Source organism: Leucoraja erinacea, unplaced genomic scaffold (assembly GCF_028641065.1).
Source record: "Leucoraja erinacea ecotype New England unplaced genomic scaffold, Leri_hhj_1 Leri_583S, whole genome shotgun sequence".
In the NCBI taxonomy this organism is placed as follows: Eukaryota; Metazoa; Chordata; class Chondrichthyes; order Rajiformes; family Rajidae; genus Leucoraja; species Leucoraja erinaceus.
Genome location: NW_026576491.1, coordinates 1 through 19,633, shown reverse-complemented (window position 1 = coordinate 19,633; position 19,633 = coordinate 1). Strand labels below are relative to the sequence as shown.

At 48.3% G+C, this 19,633-nt stretch overlaps 1 protein-coding gene across 2 annotated transcripts in view; it reads left to right on the top strand.

The window, feature by feature from the left end:
• Window positions 1–6,386, top strand: part of LOC129694225 (cathelicidin-related peptide Pt_CRAMP2-like) — a 29,482-nt gene extending 23,096 nt beyond the window's left edge. For both annotated transcript variants that reach the window (XM_055630941.1, XM_055630942.1), the window contains 2 exons: window positions 2,998–3,078; window positions 5,475–6,386. In XM_055630941.1, coding sequence (XP_055486916.1) covers window positions 2,998–3,078; window positions 5,475–5,480 — 87 coding nt within the window. In that variant the 3' untranslated portion in view covers window positions 5,481–6,386. The remainder of the gene's footprint in view (window positions 1–2,997; window positions 3,079–5,474) is intronic.
• Window positions 6,387–19,633: the final 13,247 nt, after the last annotated feature.

Genomic DNA, 19,633 nt, shown 5'->3' with positions numbered 1-19,633 from the left:
CTAGTAAATCTCCTCTGTACTCTCTCTATTTTGTTGACATCCTTCCTATAATTGGGCGACCAAAATTGTACAGCATACTCCAGATTTGGTCTCACCAATGCCTTGTACAATTTTAACATTACATCCCAGCTTCTATACTCAATGCTCTGATTTATAAAGGCTAGCTTACCAAAAGCTTTCTTTACCACCCTATCTATATGAGATTCCACCTTCAAGGAACTGTGCACAGTTATTCCCAGATCCCTCTGTTCAACTGTATTCTTCAATTCCCTACCATTTACCATGTACGTCCTATTTTGATTTGTTCTGCCAAGATGTAGCACCTCACATTTATCAGCATTAAACTCCATCTGCCATCTTTCAGCCCATTTTTCCAAATGGCCTAAATTTTAAGAAGCCAAATTTTCCAAAAGATGGTCTCCTTTTGTTGAATTTCTTCAATAACATAACGGTTGAACACAAACTCAAAACTGATGCTAGGGTCGGGTGAGTGGGTGTAGGGAAGGGCAGTGGGATACATCTCCGCTTTTTTCACTTCTTCGTTAGTTCTGGGGTTTTTCTTTTTTCTTTTTCTTGTTTTTTTTTCTGGAAAAAAAATTATTTTCTTTTTCTTTTCTCCTTTCTTTCCCTTTTTCCCTTTTCTTTTTTTTTTTCCGATCTAGTTATTAGTTCATAAAACGTTTAAAACTGAAGCAGTACGAAAATTGTATGACTGTTGTATGTCGATCATTTTCTTTTTTGTACAATTGATTCTAACAAAAAATAAATAAATAAAATAATAATAATAATAATAATTTTATAGAAGCCAAATAACCTGCAGACCTGCATGTCTTTGGAGTGTGGGAGATAATAGACAAGAGACAATAGGTGCAGGAGGAGGCCATTCGGCCCTTCGAGCCAGCACCGCCATTCAATGTGATCATGGCTGATCATCCCCAATCAGTATCCCGTTCCTGCCTTCTCCTCACATCCCCTGACTCCACTATTTTTAAGAGCCCTATCTAGCTCTCTCTTGAAAGTATCCAGAGAACCTGCCTCCACCGCCCTCTGAGGCAGAGAATTCCCACAGACTCACAACTCTCTGTGAGAAAAAGTGTTTCCTCGTCTTCGTTCTAATGGCTTACTCCTTATTCTTAAACTGTGTGGCCCCTGGTTTTGGACTCCCCCAACATCGGGAACATTGGGAGGAAACTGGGGCACCCGGAGAAAACCCACGAGGGTCAGGGGGAGAAGGTACAAACTCCGTACTGACAGCGCCCGCAGTCAGGGTCTGTCAAACTTGTTTTAGTGACAATATTACATAGAACATAGAAGGGCACTGCAACAGGCCCTTCGGCCCACAATGTCCGTGTCGTACATTAGATGCCAAGTTAATCCAATCCCTTCTGCCTACACGTGATCTGTATCCCTCCCTTCCTTGCATATCCATGTGCCCACCTAGAAGGCTCTTAGATGCCACTGTGGTATCTGCCTCCACCACCACCCCTGGCAGCGCGTCCCAGGCACCCACCACCCTCTGTGTAAAGAACTTACCCCGCACATCTCCTGTAAACTTTGCCCCTCTCACATAGAGGCATAGAGTGATACAGCGTGGAAACAGGCCCTTCGGCCCAACTCGCCCACACCGGCCAACAATGTCCCAACTAGGGTTACACAAAAAAGCTGGAGAAACTCAGCGGGTGCAGCAGCATCTATGGAGCGAAGGAAATAGGCAACGTTTCGGGCCGAAACCCTTCTTCAGATTACGATCCCAACTAGTCCCACCTGCCTGCGTTGGGTCAATATCCCTCCAATCCTATCCTATCCATGTATCTGTCCAACTGTTTCTTAAACGTTGGGATAGTCCCAGCCTCGACTACCTCCTCTGGCAGCTTGTTCCGTACATCCACTGTGTGAAAATGTCACCCCTCGGATTCCCATTATATCTTTAACCCCTTCACCTTAAACCCATGTTCGCTGGTCCTCGATTCACCTAACTCTGGGTAAAAGACTCTGTGCATCTATCTACCCGATCGATTCTTCTCATGATCTTGTACACATCAGTTTTTATCCACGAGTAGTTGCTCTACTCAACAGCCAAAAATCTGTAGCCTCCCTTTGATCTGGTATTTTGTTGGTTCACATGCTTGATCAATGGTGTTTTATCATTAATGTCTTATTATTATTAATGTTTCTGTTTTCCGAGTCAATAGACAATAGATGCAGGAGTAGGCCATTCGGCCCTTCGAGCCAGCACCGCCATTTAATGTGATCATGGCTGATCATCCCCAATCAGTGCCCGTTCCTGCCTTCTCCCCATATCTCCTGACCAGCCTCCACCGCTCTCTGAGGCAGAGAATTCCACACTCACCACTCTCTGTGAGAAAAAGTGTTTCCTCGTCTCCGTTCTAAATGGCTTACCCCTTATTCTTAAACTGTGGCCCCTGGTTCTGGACTCCCCCAACATCAGGAACATGTTTCCTGCCTCTAGCTGTGTCCAAACCCTTAATAATCTTATAAGTTTCAAAATCTTATATGTTTCACTCGTAACTGTCACTGTCCCCTGTCTGTGGAATTTTCTGCCTCAGGTGGAGGTGGAGGCCGGTTCTCTGGATGCTTTCAAGAGAGAGCTAGATAGGGCTCTTAAAAATAGCGGAGTCAGGGGATATGGGGAGAAGGCAGGAACGGGGTACTGATTGTGGATGATCAGCCATGATCACATTGAATGGCGGTGCTGGCTCGAAGGGCCGAATGCCCTACTCCTGCACCTATTGCCTATTGTCTATTGACTCCGCTATCTCTAAGAGCCCTATCTATCTCTCTCTTGAAGGTATCCAGAGAACCGTAATGTAAATGTAAAAAGTGTCCCATGTGTGTGTAGGATAGTGTTCATGTGCGGGGATCGCTGGTCAGAGCGGACTCGATGGGCCGAAGGGCCTGTTTTCACGCTGTTTCTCTAAACTAAACTAAACTAAACTAAACCATTGATTTCATTTAGTTTTTGCAATGTCCCCACAGACCACGCTGACCTGTAACGCACTGATTACGATTCGATTCCACGTCACAAAACCAGCAAGAACGGTCATCAGCTGTACATCGGTAAGAATTAATTTCCTTTTCCCACATTGACCACAAATCGCTGGAGATAATGCTGAATGGTCTGACCAGTGATGACTATATCATACTTTCATGTTCATAAGTGATAGGAGCAGAATCAGGCCATTCGGCCCATCAAGTCTACTCCGCCATTCAATCATGGCTGATCTATCTCTCCCTCCCAACCCCATTCCAGTGCCTTCTCCCCATAACCCCTGACACCCGCACTAATCAAGAATCTATTTATCGCTGCCTTAAAAATATCCATTGACTTGGCCTCCACAGCCTTCTGTGGCAATGAATTCCACAGATTCACCACCCTCTCTGACCCCTCTCACCTTGGCCACAAACTCTTCGAATCACTTCCCTCTGGAAGGCGACTCCGGACTGTCAAAGCTGCCACAGCCGGACATAAAAACAGTTTTTATCCACGAGTAGTTGCTCTACTCAACAGCCAAAAACCTGTAGCCTCCCTTTGCTCTGGTATTTTGTTGGTTCATGCTTGATCAATGGTGTTTTATCATTAATGTTTTATTATTATTAATGTTTAGTGTTTTCTGAGTCATTCGTAACTGTCGCTGTACGTCATGTTGTTACTTGTGGGCGGAGCACCAAGGCAAATTCCTTGTATGTGAATACTTGGCCAATAAACTTACTTACTTACTAAAGAAATTCCTCCTCATCTCGTTCCTAAAGGGATGTCCTTTAATTCTGAGGCTGTGCCCGCTGGTCCTAGACTCTCCCACTAGTGGAAACATCTTTCTAGTCGCCTTATAATTTTGTACGTCTCCATAACGTCACCCCTCAGCCTCCTGCGCTGCAAGGAATAAAATTTAAGCTTGATCAACCTCTCCCGATAGCTCAGGCCCTCAAGTCCTGGCAACATCCTCGTAAATCTCCTCCACGCACTTTCCAGCTTGACGACATCTTTCCTGCAGCAGAATGTACAAAACTGGGCACGATACTCCAGGTGTGGCATAGAAACATAGAAAATAGGTGCAGGAGGAGGCCATTCGGCCCTTTGAGCCAGCACCGCCATTCAATATGATCATGGCTGATCGTCCCCAATCAATAACCCGTGCCTGCCTTCTCCCCATATCCCTTGATTCCACTAGCCCCTAGAGCTCTATCTAACTCTCTCTTAAATCCATCCAGAGACTTGGCCTCCACTGCTCTCTGTGGCAGGGAATTCCATAAATTCACAACTCTGGGTGAAAAAGTTTTTTCTCACCTCAGTCTTAAATTACCTCCCCTTTATTCTAAGACTGTGGCCCCTGGTTCTGGACTCGCCCAACATTGGGAACATTTTTCCTGCATCTAGCTTGTCCAGTCCTTTTATAATTGTATATAACCATATAACCATACGGAAACAATTACGCCGAAACTTAGGCCATCTCGCACCCTACAAGTCCCGTGCCGAACAATTATTTTTCTCTTAGTCCCCACCTGCTCTGCACTCATACCTCATAACCCCCCTCCATTCCCTTCTCATGTCCATATGCCTATCCAAGCTTGTTTATTTTTAAATGATACCCAGCAATGAACCCTGCCTCCACCAACCTTTCCACTGAAACCCAGGCAACATTCTAGTAAAGCTCATTCCATTGGGCACCGCTACCAGATTTGGTCTCTCTGATTTTAAAGACATCCCCCTTCTATACTCATGCTCTGATTTTAGGCTAGCCCTAAACTTCTGTACCACCCTATATAATTCTGAAGTCATGTCCCAGATCCCCTGTTTGTTTAAATCTGTACCCTATTTTGATTTGTCTCAAAGGGAAAAGCTAAACTATGCCACAGTGGCCTAAATCACTCTGTCTATCCACAACACCCCCTCTCATCATTTTAACATTACATCCCTACTTCTATACTCATATCCCCTGACTCCACTCCGCCTTCTCCCCATATCCCCTGACTCCACTATCTTTAAGAGCCCTATTTAGGACTGAGATGAGGAAAAATATTTTCACCCAGAGAGTTGTGAATCTGTGGAATTCTCTGCCCCAGAAGGCAGTGGAGGCCAATTCACTGGATGTTTTCAAGAGAGAGTTAGGTCTAGCTGTTAGGGCTAACGGAATCAAGGGATATGAGGAGAAGGCAGGAACGGGGTGCTGATTGGGGATGATCAGCAATTCTCATATTGAATGGTGGTGCTGGCTCGAAGGGCCGAATGGCCCACTCCTGCACCTATTGTCTATGTTTCTATATCGTGGCCTCTCTATACCTCCAGTCCCCTTCCCCTCTATTGTCAGTCTGAAGAAGGGTCCCGAACTGAAACGTCACCCATCCCATTTACTCCAGAGATGCTGCCTGAGTGAGTTACTCCAGCACTTTGTTCCAGATGTGGTCCTGATGCTGAGATCTAACCTGTCTTCTGTATTTCCCTCTCTCTCTCGCAGAACTGAATGAAGAATGTGCGCAAAATGCAATGAAGCGCTGCGATGGAAGACCACCTCCAAGGGCAGCCGAATCATCTCAATCACGGGACCCTTGGGTTTCCGCCCAGATTTACCTGATCTCCCGGTTGCTAAACACTTTAGCTCCCCTTCCCATTCCCGCACTCACCTTGGATAGAAGGAATGGGATCGCCCATTCCTCCTCTCCAGAGATGCTGCCTGTCCCGCTGAGTTACTCCGGCACTTTGTGTCTATCTTCGGTGTAAACCAGCATCTGCAGTCCCTTCCCATTCCCACACTGACCTTTCTGTCCTGGGCCTCCTCCACTGTCAGAGTGAGGCCCAGCGCAAATTGGAGGAGCAGCACCTCGTATTTCGCTTGGGGCAGCTTACACCCCAGCGGTATGAATATTGACTTCTCTAACTTCAAGTGACCCTTGCTTTCCCTCTCTCTCTCTCCATCCCCTCCATCTTCCCAGTTCTCCTACTAGTTTGACCTTAATCCTTCTGATCAATTTTACTGATTGTTCACCTCCTGGTCACCTTCCCCCTCAGCGAACCATGAACCGTTCCACATTCTCCTCGACCTTTGTCGCCTTTGATCTCTCGTTTTCACACCTCACCCTTCCATATCTCTAGACCCTCTCTCCCCTGTCACTCAGTGTGAAGATGGGTCTTGACCCGAAACATCACCCATTCCTTTTCTCTAGAGATGCTGTCTGACCCGCTGAGCTTTTTATGTCTAATGTATAAACCAACACCTGCTGTTCATTTCTGCACAGGTTAATCTGCCGACATCTCTTTGTGTGTTTGTAAGGAGCTTGCTAAACGAGATTCCTTTTGAAGAGTGATCTATCAGAACCAGTTGTTATAACCAGTTGTAATCACTATTAAATGTCAATTTGATTCTGTGTTATATGTGACGTTTAGCTCTATCAGCATAAGTGCTAATGCCAATGTACTTATGTGATGTTTAGTTCAGCTTGGTTTACAGATACAGCGCGGAAACAGGTCCTTCTGGACCACCGGGTCCGCGCCGACCAGCGATCCCCGCACGCTAACACTGTCCTACACACACCAGGGACAATTTACATTTATACCAAGCCAATTAACCTACAAACCTGCACGTCTTTGGTGTGTGGGAGGAAACTGGAAACCCACGCAGGTCACGGGGAGAACGTGCAAACTCCGTACAGACAGCGCCCGTAGTCAGGATCGAACCCAGGACCCACACAAGTTTTGATAAACATCTTCAGGTCTTACTGTAACATCAGAAGATGCTAAAGATAGTTTATGTAGCAGGGAAATCTGAATGAACAGCTAAACAAGCTCATCAATATTGAAATAGTACCATTCAACAAACTAATCTTTTAATATCAAGCCAGCTCTTGGTTAGTCCGGGTGTCAGAGGTTACGGGGAGAAGGCAGGAGAATGGGGTTAGGAGGGAGAGATAGATCAGCCATGATTGAATGGCGGAGTAGACTTGATGGGCCGAATGGTCTAATTCCACTCCTTCCACATGACCTTATGACCCCAGCAGGTATTGAAGACACAAGGAACAGCACCTCATATTCCATATGGGATCCTAACTTCTTATACATCTGTACCTATAGAAGAGGGAGTGGCCAGGATGGGACTGGTCCTTGATGATGCTGCTGGCCTTGCTGAGGTGCAGATGGGAGTCAATGGAAGGGAGGTTGGTTTGTGTGATGGTCTGGGCTGCGTCCACAATTCCTTGCGGGTCTTGGATGGAGCTGTTCCCGAACCAAGCTGGGATGCATCTCTACGGCGCATCTGCAGAGGGTTGTTGGGGCTATGCCAATCTTCCTAAGTACGCCAAGGAAGTAGAGGCGTTGGTGTGCCAGTCTGAAGATGGGCCCTATAGCACAGTGTCTTTTGTTGAATATATTTACAGCTTAGAGTAGCACGGGCCTTGGTTCTGGGTGGCACAGTGGCGCATCAGTAGAGTTGTTGCCTTACAGCGCCAGAGACCCAGGTTCGATCATGACCACGGGCGCTGCCTGCACGGAGTTTGTACATTCTCCCCTTGATCTGCGTGTGTTTCCACCGGGGGCTTTGGTTTTCACCCACATCCCAAAGACGTGCAGGATGGTGCTGTGCCAATTGCCCCCGGAGCACAGAGTGGGATTACAAGGAACTGGTGTGACACAAAATGCTGCAGTAACTCAGCGGGTCAGGCAGCATCTCTGGAGGAATGGAACAGGTGATGTTTCGGGGATGAGACCCTTCTTCAGGCTGAGAGTCGGGGGAGAGGGAAAGGAGAGATATCGACGGTGATGTAGAGAGGTATAGAACAAAACGAGGAAACACTTTTTCACACAGAGAGTTGTGAGGCTGTGGAATTCACTGCCTGTGGAGGCCGGTTCTCTGGATGCTTTCAAGAGAGAGCTGGATAGGGCTCTTAAAGATAGCGGAGTCAGGGGATATGGGGAGAAGGCAGGAACGGGGTACTGATTGGGGATGATCAGCCATGATCACATTGAATGGCGGTGCTGGCTCGAAGGGCCGAATGGCCTACTCCTGCACCTATTGTCTATTGAACTGAACTGAAAGCCTGACAGTAACCACGTGGGCTTTCTCCGGGCGCTCCGGTTTCCTCCCACATCCCAAAGCCGTGCGGGTTTGCAGGTAAATTGCCCCTCTGTATATGACCCCCCAAGTGTGTAGGGAGTGGGTGAGAAAGTGGGATAACATGGAACTAGGGTGTGACTCAGTGGGTCAGGCGACATCTCAGGACAGTAGGTCTGAAGAAGGGTCTCGACCCGAAACGTCACCCATTCCTTCTCTCCAGAGATGCTGCCTGTCCCGCTGAGTTACTCCAGCATTCTGTGTCTATCCTCGGTTTAAACCAGCATCTGCAGTTCCTTCCTACACATGGAACTAGTGTGAAAGGGTGATCGATGGTTGATGTGGACTTGGTGGATCCAAAGGGCCTGTTTCTGCTTATATCTCTAAAATTAAAACCAAACCAAAAACACGTCATGTTTTCATATGGGATTCAGGTTTCCTTGTTGCAATATGTGTGGCCCTTGCGTTATTCAACAAAGTCCAGCAGATGGCAGCACTTGTTCATCTGCCAGTCTCATGCAGACTGTACAGAAATGTGGAGTAACTCAAGGTTGAGTAACTCAGCGGGTCAGGCAGGCAGCATCTGTGGAGAACATGGATAGGTGACGTTTCACAGAGTGCTCGAGTAACTCAGCGGGTCAGGCAGCATCTGTGGAGAACATGGATAGGTGACGTTTCACAGAGTGCTGGAGTAACTCAGCGGGTCAGGCAGCATCTGTGGAGAACATGGATAGGTGACGTTTCACAGAGTTGGAGTAACTCAGCGGGTCAGGCAGCATCTGTGGAGAACATGGATAGGTGACGTTTCACAGCGTGTTGAGTTGCGGGTGTCTTACATGGATAGGTGACGCACCTGGAGACTCAGCGGTTCGCATCCTAACTGGATTAGTTTAGTTTAATGGATAAAACACGGAAACAGGTGGTTTCTTCAGTCCCACTCACTGAAGGGCGCAGCGGATGAGTTGCTGCCTTACAGCACCAGAGACCCGGGCACCTAACAGTATAATGATAAAACGGAAACAGGCCCGGCCCACCAACTCCGCAGGGACAGTATGTAAAACACATACACACCAGGGACAATGTACACCAACAAACCTGTACGTCTTTGGAGTGTGGGAGGAAACCGAAGATCCTGGAGGAAACCCACGCAGGTCACGGGGAGAACGTGCAAACTCCGTACAGACAGCGCCCGTGGTCGGGATGGAACCCGGGTCTCCGGCGCTGTACGGTAGCAACTCTACCGCTGCACGGCCGTGCCGCCCGCCATTCATAATCGGACTTGATGAGGGTTGAATGGAGCGTGGAATATTCTTTAAAAGAAGGAATGTCCCCGCACAACATCCACTTGACATCTCCCCCCCACGTAAAATTAATCAGCGTCTCAAAGAATTCCATCAGATTTGTGATGCGTGGCATGTTGACACAATCCACCCTGAATAACTCCTCCTGCTATCCGCGATCTTCCCATCATCATCCCTATCTCCCACTACATTCCCAAGCTTTGTCCAGCAAATGTGACCATGCGTAGCTTTTATTAGTTAAGTTTATTGTCTCGTGTACCGAGGCACATTGTAAAGCTTTTTCTTGCGCGCTAACCAGATTGTGGAAAGACGATACATGATTCCAATCCAGCCGTCCACAGTGTACAGATACAGGATAAAGGGAATAACGTTTAGTGCAAGGTAAAGTCCAGTAAAGTCCGATTACAGATTATAGACGGTGATGTGGAGAGATATAGAACAAATGAATGAAACATATGCAGAAAAGTATCGATTATCGATGATAAAGGAGACAGGCCATTGTTAGCTGTTTGTTGGGTGAGAACAAGAAGCTGGTGCAACTTGGGTGGGGGAGGGATACAGAGAGAGAGGGAATGCCGGGGCTACCTGGTGAGAGAAGTCAATATTCATACCACTGGGGTGTAAGCTGCCCAAGGGGAATATGAGGTGCTGTTCCTCCAATTTGCGTTTAGCCTCACTCCGACAATGGAGGAGGCCCAGGACAGAAAGGTCAGTGTGGGAATGGGAGAGGGAGTTGAAGTGTTTGGCCACCGGGAGATCAGGTAGGTCCAGGCGGGCGGAGCGGAGGTGTTCAGCGAAACGATCGGCCAGTCTGCGTTTGGTCTCGCCGATGTATAAGAGTCCACATCTTGAACAATGGATACAGTAGATGAGGTTGGAGGAGGTGCAAGTGAACCTCTACCTAACCTGAAAGGACTGTCGGGGTCCCTGGATAGAGTCGAGGGAGGAGGTATAGGGACAGGTGTTGCATCTCCTGCGGTTGCAGGGGAAGGTACCTGGGGAGGGGGTGGTTTGGGTGGGAAGGGATGAGTTAACCAGGGAGTTGCGGAGGGAACGGTCTCTGCGGAAGGCGGAAAGGGGCGGAGATGGGAAGATGTGGCTGGTGGTGGGATCCCGTTGGAGGTGGCAAAAATGTCGGAGGATTTGGTGTTGTATGCGACGGCTGATGGGGTGTAAGGTGCAACCGCAGGAGATACAACACCTGTCCCTATACCTCCTCCCTCCACTCTGTCACTTTAGGTGCAGGAGTAGGCCATTCGGCCCTTCGAGCCAGCACCGCCATTCAATGTAATCATGGCTGATCATCCCCAATCAGTACACTGTTAACTTAGAAAATCATTTCTATAGTCTTAACATAGATCAATAAGTGCAGTTCTAAATTCCAGTGAATATAAGCCCAGTCTCTCCAGTCATCCCTCATATGACAGTCCCGCCATCCCAGGGATTAACCTCGTGAACCTACGCTGCACTGCCTCAATCACAAGGATGTCCTTCCTCAAATTAGGAGACCAAAACCACACATAATACTCCAGATGTGGTCTTGTACAACTGCAGAAGGACCTCTTTACTCCTATACTCAAATCCTCTCGTTATGAAGGCCAGCATGCCATTAGCTTTCTTCACTGCCTGCTGTAGCTGCATGTCTACTAACAGTGACTGGTGTACAAGGACACCCAGGTCTCATTATCCTTCCATTTTTCCTAATCTGACATTGAGATAATAATCTGCCTCCTTGTTCTTGCTACGAAAGTGGATAACCTCACATTTACAATACAATACAATACAAATTTATTATCATTTGAGCCCCAGTGAGACTCAAACGAAATGTTGTTTCCACAGCCATACAAACAAAGACACTGTCTTACAGACATACACATAATTAAATTCACACAAACATCCATCACAGTGAAGCCACTGTGTGCAAAAAAAAGACAGACAGGCTGAGGGGCCGCTGCAACGGTGAGTCGCGCCGCCAACAACTGCATCCCTGCATCTGCCCACTTACCCTACTGTCCAAGTCACCCTGCATTCTCACAGCATCCTCCTCACAGTTCACACTGCCACCCAGCTTTGTGTAATCTGCAAATTTGCTAGTGTTACTTTTAATCCCATCATCTATATCATTAATATATATTGTAAATAGTTGTGGCCCCAGCACCGAGCCTTGCGGCACTCCACTCGCCACTGCCTGCCATTCCTGTTTATTCCTGCTTTTTTCCCCATATCCTTTGATTCCTTTAGCCCTAAGAGCTAAATCGAACTCTCTCTTGAAAACATCCAGTGAATTGGCCTCCACTGCCTTCTGCGGCAGAGAATTCCACAAATATACAACTCTCTGGGTGAAAAAGTTTTTCCTCATCTCAGTCCTAAATGGCAGACCCCTTATTCTTAAACTGTGGGACCCCTGGTTCTGGACTCCCCCCAACATCGGGAACATTTTTCCTGCATCTAGCCTGTCCAATTCTTTAAGAATTTTATATGTTTCGATAAGATCCCCTCTCATCCTTCTAAATTCCAGCGAACACACGAGGCTCTCGATCTCCTTCCTGCACTCCATGTCATCTTTATTTGACATCCAGCCCACAATCTGTGAATTTTTAACATTGGATCATATCTGTATAAGGCTGCACAGTCGTGAGTGTACAAGGAGTAAAGAAGGGGACTGAGAACGCACCCTTGTGGACCACCAGTGTTGAGGACTATCGTGGAGGATGATCTGTCCCCTCTCCTCGCTGATTGGGGTCCTGTTGGTCAGGAAGTTGAGGGTCCCACTTGCAGAGATGAGCGCTGAGTCCGAGTCCCGCGAGCTTGGTGATCTCTGAGGAAACCCCACGCAGGTCGCGGGCGGAATGTACAAACTGCGTACGGATAGCACCCGTAGTCAGGACCAAGCATTCATAGCAAAAGGATTTGAGTATAGGAACAGGGAGGTTCTACTGCAGTTGTACAGGGTCTTGGTGAGACCACACCTGGAGTATTGCGTACAGTTTTGGTCTCCTAATCTGAGGAAAGACCTTCTTGCCAGAGAAGGTTCACCAGACTGATTCCTGGGATGGCAGGACTTTCATATGAAGAAAGACTGGACAGACTCGGTTTGTACTCGCTAGAATTTAGAAAAATGAGGAGGGATCTTTAGAAACTTACAAAATTCTTAAGGGTTTGGACAGGCTAGATGCAGGAAGATTGTTCCCGGTGTTGGGGAAGTCCAGGACAAGGGGTCACAGTTTAAGGATAAGGGGGAAGCCATTTAGGACCGAGATGAGAAAAACATTTTATCACACAGAGAGTGGTAAATCTGTGGAATTCTCTGCCGCAGATGGTAGTTGAGGCCACAGTTCATTGGCTATATTTAAGAGATATTATAGATGTGGCCCTTGCGGCTAAAGGGATCAGGGGGTATGGAGAGAAGGCAGGGATGGGATACTGAGTTGGATGATCAGCCATGATCATATTGATTGGCGGTGCAGGCTCGAAGGGCCGAATGGCCTACTCCTGCACCTATTGTCTATGTTTCTATGTTTCTATCTTTGGTTCCCTCCCACGTTCAGCTTTGTAGGTTAATTGGCTTTGGCATAAGTGTAGATTGTCCCGAGTGTGTGTAGGCTAGTCTGAATGTGCAGGGATCGCTAGTCGGCGAGGACTAGGTGGGCCGAAGGGCCTTTGTCCACACTATATCTCTAACGTCTAAAGTCGAAAGGAATAGAATAATAATAATATATTTTAATGTAATTGCACCGAGGCACAACGAGATTTGGTATACAGCTTCCATCCGATGTCATAACTTCATTAACTAAAAATGGAGACACCCAGAGATTTAAAAAAAAAAAAAAAAAAAGTCCAAATGCGGGCAAATGGGACTAGCTTAGATGTGGCGTCTTGGTCGGCATGGGTGAGTTGGGCTGAAGGGCCTGATTCCGTGCATTAATTGCTGTCGTATGTATTTACAGATTTCCCAGTCAGTCGTGAAACAGCCTTGTTCTTGCGTTAGAAAGATATCACGGTGGCGCAGCGGTAGAGTTGCTGCCTTACAGCGCTTGCAGCGCCGGGTTCGATCCCGACTGCGGGAGCTGTCTGTACGGAGTTTGCACGTTCTCCCCGTGACCTGCGTGAGTTTTCTCCGAGATCTTCGGTTTCCTCCCACACTCCAAAGACGTACAGGTTTGTAGGCTAATTGGTGTATGTAGGATAGTGTTAATGTGTGGGGATCGCTGGTCGGCGCGGGCTCGATGGGCCGAAGGGCCTGTTTCCACGCTGTCAGTCTGAAGAAGGGCCTCTACCCGAAACGTCGCCTATTCCTTCGCTCCATAGATGCTGCCTCACCCGCTGAGTTTCTCCAGCATTTTTGTCTACCTTCAGTTTTTCCAGCATTTGCAGTTCCTTCTTGAACATGGTTGCAATCGGGCTGTTTACAGTGTATCGATATATAATCCCAGTACAAATACGAAAATTGACAAAAGCCCATAAGGCGACCACAGACACAACGTTGGCGGACGTTAGTGCTGTGTTCAAAAGCCCGATGGCGTTGTTTCTGGTGGGGAGTGATTTGATCAGGAGAAGAAGGGTCCTGACCCGAAACGTCGCCTGTTCATTCCTCTCCCCTGACCCGCTGAGTTCCTCCAGCACTTTGTGTTTTGCCGTGATCTTGATTGAGTCTGGCACACATGACAAACGTTGGAGGACAAGAGAGACTGTGTGAGCTCAGCAAAGCGATCTCTTGTGTCTACGAGGGTTGTGCTATTTATTGACGACTGTTTTTGCCCAAAATTGAGCTTCGGGATTGAGCAGCATTGTTATGTGGAGGCAATTCTGCGGTTCAGCTCTTGCTGGGAGCAATGTCGCAGCAGCTATTACTGAAGGTAGACAAAAATGCTGGAGAAATTCAGCGGGTGAGGCAGCATCTATGAAGCGAAGGAAATAGGTGACGTTTCGGGTCGAGACCTACTTGAAGATTGACACAAAATGCTGGAGTAACTCAGCGGCGACAGGCAGCATCTCTGGGGAGAGGGTCCGACGAAGGGTCTCGACCCCAAAACGTCACCCATTCCTTCTCTCCAGAGATGTTGCCCGTCCCGCTGAGTTACTCCGGCGTTTTGTGTCTGTCTTAAATGAGAGTTGATGAAGGGGGGAAAGCGAGCATGGAGTTCTTCTTGTGCATGGTATGAGGGAGGCGGTGTTACAATGTTAGAAGGTTCAGACTGATCTACTCCTCCCATAATTTTATATACTTGTATCAAGCCTGCCCTCAACTTGAAGGTAGACAAAAATGCTGGAGAAACTCAGCTGGTGAGGCAGCATCTATGGAGCGAAGGAAATAGGTGACGTTTCGGGTCGAGACCCTTCTTCAGACTGATGTGGGGGGGGGGGGGGGGGGGGGAAGAAGAAAGGAAGAGGCGGAGACAGTGGGCTGTGGGGGAGCTGGGAAGGGGAGGGGAAGGAGGGAGAAAGCAGGGACTACCTGAAATTGGAGAAGTCAATGCTCATACCACTGGGGTGTAAACTACCCAAGCGAAATATGAGGTGCTGCTCCTCCAATTTGCGGTGGGACTCACTCTGGCCATGGAGGAGGCCCAGGACAAAGGTCGGATTGGGAATGGGAGGGGGAGTTGAAGTGCTGAGCCACCGGGAGATCAGGTTGGTTAATGCGGACTGAGCGGAGGTGTTGGGCGAAACGATCGCCAAGCCTACGCTTGGTCTCACCGATGTAGAGCAGCCGACACCTAGAGCAGCGGATGCAATAGATGAGGTTGGAGGAGGTGCAGGTGAACCTCTGCCTCACCTGGAAAGACTGCTTGGGTCCTTGGATGGAGTCAAGGGGGGAGGTAAAGCGACAAGTGTAGCATTTCCTGCAGTTGCAAGGGGAAAGTGCCTGGGGAGGGGGTGGTTTGGGTGGGAAGGGACGAATTGACCAGGGAAAGTTCTTACCCAGTTTTTATTAGGAAGGAAACATGTTCCCGATGTTGGGGGAATCCAGAACCAGGGGCCGCAGTTTAAGAATAAGGAGTAAGCCATTTAAAACGGGGATGAGGAAACACTTTTTCTCACAGAGAGTGGTGAGTCTGTGGAATTCTCTGCCTCAGAGGTCGGTGGAGGCAGGTTCTCTGGATACTTTCAAGAGAGAATGGAGCGGCATTCTTTCAAGAGAGCTAGATAGAGCTCTTATAAATAGCGGAGTCAGGGGATATGGGGAGAAGGCAGGAACGGGGTACTGATTGGGGATGATCGGCCATGATCATATTGAATGGCGGTGCTGGCTCGAAGGGCCAAATGGCCTCCTCCTGCACCTATTGTCTATTGTCTACTGTCTCTGGCGCTGTGAGGCAGCAGCTCTACAGCTGTGCCACCCTGCCGCTCAAATTCTCAGCGTTGCATGTCAGTGACAGCAGATGACTGACGGTGGCTTTGGGCTAATTAGTGACACACTGCGCTGCCTTGCCTTGCCTTGCCTAGCGGGAGGCAGCACAGATTGAGAGCAGAGCAACCCAGAAATATATCGGTTCCAAGGAAATAACACTATGATTGCTGAGGTATCAGCAAGAAAATGCTGCTGTCTGTGTGTCTACTGTGTACGGGCAGCAACGTTAGACTTTAGAGAGGGAGTACACACCAACCCGTATACTAGCATTATCCCACACACACACACGCACACACGCGCACACACACACACACACACCACACCAGACACGCACACGCATACACACACACACACACACACAAACACACACACACACACACACCCACACAAACACACACACACACACACACACACACACAAACACACACACACACACACACCAATAAATAAACAGATAAAGTGCAATGGGCTATTAATGTTCAGAGTTTTGTTTGAGTTGAGTTTAATAGCTTGATGGCTGTGGGGAAGTAGCTATTCCTGAACCTGGATGTTGCAATTTACAATTTGACCCAAGCCAATTAACCAACAAACCTGTACCTCATTGCAGTGTGAAAGGAATCCAGAGCACCCGGAGAAAACCCACGCGGTCACGGGGAGAACGGGCAAATTCCGTACAGACAGCGCCCGTAGTCAGGATCGAACCCGGGTCTCTGGCGCTGTGAGGCAGTGGTGGCCAATTCTCTGAATGCTTTCAAGAGAGAGCTAGATAGGGCTCTTAACGATAGCGGAGTCAGGGGATATGGGGAGAAGGCAGGAACGGGGTACTGATTGGGGATGATCAGCCATGATCACATTGAATGGCGGTGCTGGCTGCCGAATGGCCTATTCTTGCACCTATTGTCTATTGACAATGTTTTTCTTGCCGTTTTTGCTGTTTCATTGTTGTTATTTGTTTATCTGATACGTTGGAACTCCACGCGGGCAGCGCGCCTGCGCGCCTGAAGTATCGTTGTCCGTTGCAATCAGTCCTTGCTTTCCCCCTCCTTCCCTCCCCTTCTCAGCTCTCCCACAACCCACTGCCTCCACCTCTTCCTTTCTTCCTCCCCCCCCCCCCTCAGTCTGTAGAAGGGTCTCGACCCGAAACGTCGCCTATTCCTTCGCTCCGTAGATGCTGCCTCGCCCGCAGGCCACTTATTCCAACGCGCACAGCCTCAGAATGAAAGGACGTACCTTTAGAAAGGAGATGAGGAGGAATCTATTTAGTCAGAGGGTGGTGAATCTGTGGAATTCACTGCCAAGTCTATAGATATTATTAAGGCGGAGATTGACAGATTTTTTGATTAGTGCGGGTGTCAGGGGTTATGGGGAGAAGGCAGGAGAATGGGGTTGAGAGGGAGAGATAGATCAGCCATTCCTTTTCTCCAGAGGTGCTGCCTGACCGGCTGAGTTACTCCAGCATTTTCGACATGAAGCAGCACCTGCAGTTCCTTCCTTCACATAGATCAGTCGTGATTGAGGAGACTTGATGGGCCGAATGGCCACATTCTTCTCCTAGAACCTATGAACTAAGAATATAACGCATGCCCATATGCCTACAAACCTGCAGGTACAGCAGGCAGTGAAGAAAGCGAATGGCGTGTTGCCCTTCATAACAAGAGGAGCTGAGTATAGGAGCAAAGTGGTCCTTCTGCAGTTGTGCAGGGCCCTAGTGAGATCACACCTGGAGTGTTGTGTGCAGTTTTGGTCCCCTAATTTGAGGAAGGACATTCTTGCTATTGAGGGAGTGCAGCGTAGGTTCACAAGGTTAATTCCCGGGATGGCGGGACTGTCATATGCTGAGAGAATGGAGCGGCTGGGCTTGTACACTCTGGAGTTTAGAAGAATGAGAGGGTATCTCATTGAAACATATAAGATTGTTAAGGAAGACAAAAGTGCTGGAGAAACTCAGCGGGTGAGGCAACATCTATGGATCTAAGATTATTCTGGAGTTTAGAAGGATGAGAGGGAATCTCATTGAAACATATAAGATTGTTAAGGGCTTCGACACGCTAGAGGCAGGAAACATGTTTCCGATGTTGGGGGGAACCCAGAACCAGGGGCCACAGTTTAAGAATAGGGAGTAAGCCATTTAGAACGGAGACGAGGAAACACTTTTTCTCACAGAGAGTGGTGAGTCTGTGGAATTCTCTGCCTCAGGTGGAGGCTGGTTCTCTGGATACTTTCAAGAGAGAGCTAGATAGGGCTCTTAAAAATAGTGGAGTCAGGGGATATGGGGAGAAGGCAGGAACGGGGTACTGATTAAGGATGATCAGCCATGATCACATTGAATGGCGGTGCTGGCTCGAAGGGCCGAATAGCCTACTCCTGCACCTATTGTCTATTGTCTAGCCAAAAAGTCTATGAAATGCCAGAATGGAAGTATCACATGCTGAAGCAAAATGTCGAGAATTCCCAGAATATTTCATTTGTGTGGAATTCCTGCTGTTGCGTTTTGGGATTAGACATTCGAGAGCCAAGATTTAAAAAAAAAAAATATGGATACTTGAACAGATCCCGGCAGGAGCCCAGAGTGGCGATCACTGCAGATGGATACACATTGCTGGAGTAACTCAGCGGGCCAGGCAGTGTCTCTGTGCAGAAGCAATGGGTGACGTTTTGGGTCGAGATCTCTGCGTTCCTTTACGGAGGGACAAAACCACACATTAATTACATTAAAAAAAATCCTCCCTCAATCTAATATTAATCCCCCCACCCCTTCTGTCTCCCTTCATGTTACTCCCTGTCATAAACCCCAGCAAAGATATAGTGGGGGGGGGGGGGGGGGGGGTGGAAAAGGGTGGGGAAAAAGAGAAAGAAGAGAGAGGGTGTGAGAGAGGGTTGGAAAAGAGAGGGACTGAGATGTTGGGAGTGAGAGAGTGTATGAGAGAGGGAGAGTGTGAGAGAAGAGAGTGTGAGAGAGAGAACAGTGAAAGAGAGTGGGGGAGAAGTGTGGAGAGGAGGGAGATGGTGTGAGAGAGATTGGCGAGAGGAGTAGAGTGTGAGAGAGAGAGAGAGAGTGTGAGAGAGAGTGTGAGAGTGTGAGAAGAGAGTGAGAGAGAGAGAGAGTGATAGGGAGAGAGAGAGAGAGGTGGGAGAGGGAGAGGGAAGAGATGTGAAGAGAGATGAGTGGAGAGAGAGAGAGAGGAGTGTGAGAAGAGAGAGAGAGAGAGAAGAGAGAAAAGTGTGAGAGGGAGAGAAGAGGGAGAGAGAGTGTGGGAGGGGAGTGTCATTGGAGAGAGGGAAGAGTGTGAGAGAGAGAAGTACTGGGAGAGAGAGAATGAGTGGAGAGGAGGGGAGAGGGATAGAGGAAGTGTGAGAGGGAGAGTGTGGAGAGAGTGAGTGAGAGAGAGGGAAAGTTGGAGAGGGGATGAGTGTGAGAGAGAGAGGGTGAGAGACGAGAGAGTGAGGAGAGGAGAGTGATAAGAGTGTGAGAGGGAGAAGGTGGTGGAGAGATCTGAGCGAGCGAGAAGAGAATACGAGAGGGAAAATATAGAGGTGGGGAAAAGACAGGAGATCTAGGGGGGGAGGGGGGGTGGGGAGATGGTGCTTTATATAGAGATCAGAGGCGGCCGTGGCCATTTGTTGCGTTAACTGTGGATGGAAGACATAATGATTGCTCAAATTGAAACCATCCAGCATAGATGGGAACTTGTGGTCCCTCTTCATATAGGACTTCTATCTTGTGTAATATTGAAGCCCACAGGTGATTTAGAACAGAAGGGGATATCTGAGCTAGAGAGGCGCAACAAAGTGAAGTTGACATTCACAGGGAGATTGGTGGCGATATTTTAGAAGCCATAGGTGGGCTGGAGATTTTCTCCCCATCTCTCCCCGCTCTCCCTCTCTTCTCCCCCCTCTATTCCCTCTCCCCCCCTCTCTCC